We start from the raw sequence: 7,003 nt of genomic DNA on the forward strand, positions 1-7,003 counted from the left end.
TTTCATAATGATCTCTAACCTTCAGTCGACACTTAAAGATCTAAATTCGTATAGTTGTTGAAGTATACTGAATTTTATGAAAATCATTCAGTCTATTTGTTGCATCTTTACTAGTTTCATTAGAAAGTTTGAAAGTGAAACTAACTTGTGTTACCCTATTACTTTAACCATAGTAGAACATTAAACACCAGATGTAAGATAACAACTAGAAAGATAATAGTAACTCCATTTTTTCCATTAATATGAGTAAAACTTAAAAACAAAATATTCAAACATTCATTAAAACAGCCACTTGGAGTGATCTAGTTAAACATGCAAAATGTTATTAATAGTTACAGAATTGAGGAAAAAGACAATTGCAGTTTAACCAATACTTTATTTATAACAAACATAATTTTTACCCATAAGGGCATTAGCAGATACAAATTGAAAAAAAGCTTGCAAACAGGTAAAAATGCTTTAAACAAACAAAAAAAAATGGTTTGGAACCTTGACATACAACTTAAGGTAGTAGGGAGGAGTTCAAGTTGACCTAGTCATTGAGAACTTTGTCTGAATTTGTTTTTAAGCTTCCATCTGTTTCTAGGGTTTTAAGACTGTATAGTATTTACCTTTTTTATATGTAAAATTTTGCAGTTTTGGGAGGATTAAGTTAGTTTTTTCCTTTCCATAAAATGTGATGTAAAACATGAGTCTATTTTCCCCAATTTCTAGCTGAAAAAATGTTTTTAACTCATGTTTCTAAGGATTATCCTGTCTCTCTGACCATGGTTCTGTTTATATAATTGGTCATTAAATTTGAAGTAATTCTGATCTAAGTAAGTGGTTATTATTGTTTCGAAATCCTAGGCTATTATAGGATTTTTGTTTTCTTTACCCAATAAATCATATAATTTGTTTACATTCTTTAACAGGTACACTAGTAAAAAAGACTACATATGCTAAACAAAATTTTGGCATTATTTGGTATCTATAGTTTTGATTATTTATAAAAGCTCCAGGGAACTTTTTTTGCTACTGTACTTAGGTTTGAAACTGATTATAATCTTGAAAATATTGTATGCTTTCTGTGCTAATTAGCAATTGGGAATATTAGTAAAGGTAAAAAAACGATGTGATAGAGATATTCATTTTGTGTAGTTTAGGAAGTACATACAGATGTGGCAGGTTCATAACACTCAACAACATGTCTTAATTATCATTACATATGGTTTTGTTCTTCTTCAGAATAGACTTGATATCATTGTTAAAGTTTTTGGTGGCATCCTTATTTAGGAATGTGAAACTGTTAGATTCAAGGAAGTTATTGATTTACCATTATTATCTTGTTTTTCAAGTACAACAGTCATATTACCTTTGTTTGCTTTCATAATTATTAAATTATCATTCTCATTTTTAGATTTAATTAGTTTGGATTCCTCATCTCAGTTTTCACAGTTAGAAAATTTTGTTCTCATAATAATAATTTGTTAGTAAATATTTTTGCCATTTTTTGTTTTAAAAATAGTAAAGCTGATAGTTAACAGGCATTCAGTTATTTGTCATACAAAATGTTTCAGTTTATTTATTAAAATAGTGTATGTGGACTAATAACTTTGTTTACATACATTTCCTTGTGTTTAAGAATGTAACTAAAATTTTTGAAAGTAATAGTTAACAATAGAACTTTTTTAATATTTTTTCTGTAGCTGCTAATCAAGCAAGGGAAGAATTTTCTAAAGCAGAACATGAACATAGACGGATAAGTGATGAAATTGGGTAAGATTAAATCTTGAAAGGTTAAACTTTTGGTATTAATTTGACATTATGTTAATTGTTTAATGATATTTTTTTTTATTGAGGCTAAAGTTAAATTCTATTTTCATCTGTATCTAAATTCAAAATGAACAGAAAGATAAAATGTTCATAAATTTAGTTCTTTATCATAATTCTAAAAATTGTAAAAGGCAATGTTGAAACATATTTATATAGAGTAATTTTTTCTATCTAATCTAGTTTAAATGGGGAATAAGAACAGTTATCAGTGGTCACTAAAAACAGGATACTCAAGGTGAATAATTTAACTACTGCATTGTTAGAATTGTAAGTGGTGAAAATCAATAACTGTACTTAATGTAATTATAGATTACAAAATGGTCATTGCTACAAAAAATATGAAATATGTGTGTATTTGTCTTACTTCATGAAATAAAGGTTTCTCTTTGTTTTGATCTACTCTTGTTAGTGTTATTTAAATATTATGATGCTGAATTTCTAAATGATGATTTTATTTTTTCCCTAGAAATATCGAGCAAGTTCTGGAAGTGGACTTTGGTCCAGAAGAAGAATTTGCTACCTTAAAAGGTCAATGTTTCGAATTCACGGATCGAGAATATATTTACGCTTTGTGTCCTTTTGATCGAACTTCTCAAAGACCCAAAGCTGGTGGTTCAGATACTAGCTTAGGGTAAGTTAAGTTCAAGAAAGAGATGTCAGTCATAGTTAATTTATATCTGAATTAAAAGCAGTTGGTTCAAAAATTAGCCTATATTAGAATTCTAGTGTAGTTACTTCATACATCATCAAAGTCTGAGATAGTAGATTATAATGTAAGATTTAAAATAGCTACTTTGTACACTAGTAATTTAAAATTTAAGTTGAAAAAAGATCAAGACTGTGGCTTGGTTTATTTTCCAACCAATTCTAACCTGGAAATGGCTTTTATTTTATTTTGTAAACTGCTATAGCTATTGGGGCCGATGGATAGGACCTGAAGAGAACAAATATTCCAGGATGAAATTTGAAGGAGGTGTGACTTGTTGGAATGGCCCAGCTCGCTCAGTTGTGGTAAATTTACATATGATTTACTTTTTGGTACTAGTATATGTATGAAAAAACACCCTTAATATTGCAATATGTATTTTTCTTTTGCTTAAAGGAACTTTGTATTAAGTTCAGATATAAGGAATATTCTATATATTATTTCTGAAAATTTTTATAGTTGTTATGGTATAAAATATTTAAGCTGGCAAAAAACGTTTTTAGGTCCAACAAAACTAATGAAAATTATGTTTGATGCAGATATTTTTTTTAATACTTAGAACAGGTCTACTTTGTTCAAGTTTTATCAGTTATAATTTGAAATCACAAGATCAATATTATTCGGGCTTCATATTCATTCCCTGATGGGTACTAAACAACCTATTTTTCATGTTAAAGTGGAACCTTCCGTTGACATTTTGTAAGTAAAATGTAGGGTTGAGTATATTATATTAAACTGATTTTGGATCCTCACTACTTCGTTACATCCGTATTGCCTTGTGAAGCCATGCTCAATCTGATGACCATGTATGTTGATAATAGTCTGGAACTTTATAGTTTCTGTTATTTTCATTACAAAAGGCTCTCATGCCCAAAACACAACTCCTCTCTGCAAGCTTCTCATAATTTATTTAGAATATATAGACAACTGTTTCCCAGCACCTGTTTTAACAGAGTGATCACACAAAAATCCATAGGCACTGCTGCATTGGGGCAATTTGACTAGTATTTGTTTGTATGGAATAACACAAATACCCATTTCATTCTCCAGTTGCTTATGGCATGTAATGGTTGAGTGGAAGATATGACAGGAAGTCTTATTTTAGTAAACACTTACACTATTGGCTTTTTTTTTTCTGTAAAAAAGCTGGTAATTCTGTGTGGCATAAAGGATCTAGAATATTAGTGTGACAGTAAGCAGAGTTCACTCTCTTGATCTTTGACTTTCTTCTGGTGTTATATCCAGCAATGATCATGAATCCATTCAAAAAGGCTTTGAGACATGCCTTGTACCTCTTTTGGAAAATTGTTCTCCCTTTCACTGGTAAACTTGTTACTGTTATCAAGGTACACATACACATCATTAAGTACCACTATTTACTATCATCCTTCTCCGACTAGGTATCAATCATACAGTTTTCTACAGTTGGTCTTCCTATTTCTGGGGATGTCATGCATACTGTTACTTGGGATACATGGATGGCTTGTGCCACTAAACTTTGTGTTTGTAGATTCTCATTTGTTATAAGATGAAATACTTTGGTTGCTATGTGGTAGGGTACATCTTGTTGCAGTCTTTTTCTAAAATGGTCCTGTGTCCAAAGTTGATCCATATCCTCTTATTTTTTTATGATAAGGCATATCTGAATCAGGGAAATTCTAAATCCCCAATCTGAGGATATGAGTATTTTGTGTCAGAATTTTTGATAGAATCTCGCTACCTATGAAATCCTGCACAATCAAAATGTAGTTCTGGTATGTACAGTTCATCTATGACTATGTTGGCTGTGGTTGTCAGACGACTTATTGATTTGCATATTAATTTTTTTTTAAATAAAAGTAACTGAACTTTCCGTACAACTTGTTACTGTAAAATTAAACAAAATGTCACATTGGTTTTTATTTTTGGTTATATAGGTAAATCTACATTGTGGAGTTGAGAACATATTATCTGCTGCTTCTGAGCCAAGCCGGTGTGAGTACCTGTTTGAATTTACTACACCTGCAGTGTGTTTTACTCCTCCTAACCAGATGGATGACACAGAACATGTACATACAGAACTATAACTCATATCTGTCTTTATCTTCACAGATCTTTAAAGAAACATCAACGATTGCCAAAATTCAGTCATTATACTGCACTGGGAATAAATCTTTTTCAGTGCAACAGGTTTACAAAAAAAAGATCTATACCATGTAATGATCTTCAAGCTGCTTAAATAGCACATACAAATCCGTTTTTGCAAGGAAGGAAAGAATTACCCATGTTCATTCATCAGTTGGAATTGGTTAATTATGATTGACAGAGAACCATGACACTAAATACAAAGTGTGGATATAAATAAATGAAAAAAATCTGGAGTTATTATTAAACTCTAAAAAAACAGAAGCAAATGTTTGTGCATTACTTTTATTATGGAAACATTTTGTACATTTGTATTATCACAATGAGTCAGAAATCTTAATTAGAAGGAAAAAAGATTGTTTTCATACACTAGTTGTTCTTTATACCTAAAATAGTTTTGAGAAATTTTTTTCTGTTCTAATAGAACAAATTTATCTTAAAATAAATGTCCATATGTGTTCTGTTTGGTTATAAATTAAAATTTTAGATTTTCTGGTTTTTGATACATAGTAGTTTCTACTTATTTAGATATTACTTTATACATATCATAAAATCTGAAATTACATACCTTCATGGCTGAACACATACACAAAATCAAAGAAAAAGTTATAATATAAACTTTATGTGCCTTCACTTAGAACATATATGCATTGTAATGCATTTTTGTTTATCACCTAATTTAAATTTCAAACTTGCACTGATTCATTTATGAAAAATTATGTTGGCTTGTTGCTATTGAGTAAAAATACTTTAAGCTGTTTGATTTATTGAAATGATATGTTTGGTACCTTTTTATATTGATTAAGGCTTTTAATTTTATCTGTAATACATTCCACTATGTGCTGTCAATAAATGGTTTTACAGTGTCTGAAAAAGTGGTAAAATATATTACATTTTAGTTAACTTTAGAACTTATAGAAATACACTATTATTTCTGACAGTAATTAACATATCCTTCTGTGGGCCACTGCACAAAATAGTTTATTTTTTTCAAACGTTCCCTTTTTCTTTTAAATATTGGGCTACATATATATAAATAACTTATACTTGAATAATAATAAATGTGATTTTCTATACCCATCTGCAAATTTTTCATTGATACATTCATTACTTTGTGTGATTTTTACCACAGAAGTTCTGATAATGAAGTCAGAATTATCTACCCACTTCATAAATGCTGTAAAATTGTTATATTTTCATGGATCTGTATTGGAGAATTGTGGTAATATCATAACTACAGTATTAAAATCTTAGCATCAGTGTTTTTGGTTAAGAATATAGGTTTTAACTTCAAAAATAAAGGTTTTTTTATAGGTTTTAAAAGACTTGAAGTATCATTTTCAATCTCGGTTAATAACTGTAATACTAAAAAGTGTATTTTACCATTTTCTCTCACATGAAGAAGTTATTTCCATAAATGGTAACCAAAACTACAGAAATAATTTAAAACTGATATATATAATGTGTTACATAATTTCATATTTAACTAACTTGATATTATGAAAATAAAATTTTGTAAGAGATTTTGATGTCAGCTCAGCATTAATACTTTGAATCTTGTAAAACAAAAAATTTTGTTTTCAAGCAAATTGTTTTTTTTTTCATACAGCAATTAATGAACCTTACAGAGAAAAGCATTTTTCAGCGTAATTTTCTTCACACTAAATTAGCATCCTTGGCCATGCTATAGAATAAGGATGTTGGACAAGACAATAAAATAGTTGGATTTCCCTCTTCTGCTATTTGTCCATGTTCCATTACTATCACCCTGAGAAAATAATAACACTATTACTGAAGAGTTCTTTTATAATAATACTTAATTAATAGTTCTTTGCTTATGGGTAGGTCAAAGGCACATGACCATCTTTTTCAAAGTTACATTCAAAAGTTAAACTACTCAATTATCAATGTACATGAATGAACTAGGCATCAAAATGTAGTTAACATAAATTACTCATTAGGGTATAGATATTACTAAGACAAAATCTAATTTTTATAGCCTTCAATATTCATTGTTTACAAGGACATAAACTAGAAATTGAGACCCACTTGCCACAAACTGCCAATGGCTCGTAGATGTTTTCTATTACACCATTTATAACCAACAGAAAGACAGTTTTACCACATGTCATATAATGCTATGGTGTTCTCATTAGGAACTTTTAGTTTTTTTGCCAGTTTCAGATAAAGTAGCTAAGGGAATTATTTTAAGGCACTTATGCCTTAGTTATAAAGCCAGTTAAATTATAATAGTTATACAACATTGTTTGCTTTGTGTAAGTTATTATTCTATGTTCTTATTTGCATTCTTCAAATAAAAATTATTTAATGTACTAGCACCATTACTACAAAAAAGTA

At 29.2% G+C, this 7,003-nt stretch overlaps 2 protein-coding genes across 2 annotated transcripts in view; one reads left to right on the top strand and one right to left on the bottom strand.

The window, feature by feature from the left end:
• The window catches only part of LOC106466416 (glucosidase 2 subunit beta-like), a gene marked incomplete at its 5' end in the record, with an annotated part of 34,307 nt that extends 29,258 nt beyond the window's left edge, over positions 1 to 5,049 (top strand). The window contains 4 exons of the mRNA XM_013926704.2: positions 1,689 to 1,758; positions 2,282 to 2,446; positions 2,727 to 2,826; positions 4,438 to 5,049. Coding sequence (XP_013782158.1) covers positions 1,689 to 1,758; positions 2,282 to 2,446; positions 2,727 to 2,826; positions 4,438 to 4,587 — 485 coding nt within the window. The remainder of the gene's footprint in view (positions 1 to 1,688; positions 1,759 to 2,281; positions 2,447 to 2,726; positions 2,827 to 4,437) is intronic.
• Positions 5,050 to 5,304: 255 nt separating this feature from the next.
• The window catches only part of LOC106466418 (multidrug resistance-associated protein 1-like), a 157,213-nt gene continuing 155,514 nt past the window's right edge, over positions 5,305 to 7,003 (bottom strand). The window contains exon 31 of the mRNA XM_022394417.1: positions 5,305 to 6,413. Within this exon, the coding sequence (XP_022250125.1) occupies positions 6,302 to 6,413 (112 nt within the window). The 3' untranslated portion in view covers positions 5,305 to 6,301. The remainder of the gene's footprint in view (positions 6,414 to 7,003) is intronic.

This window comes from Limulus polyphemus, unplaced genomic scaffold, assembly GCF_000517525.1.
Source record: "Limulus polyphemus unplaced genomic scaffold, Limulus_polyphemus-2.1.2 Scaffold2252, whole genome shotgun sequence".
Classification (NCBI taxonomy): Eukaryota; Metazoa; Arthropoda; class Merostomata; order Xiphosura; family Limulidae; genus Limulus; species Limulus polyphemus.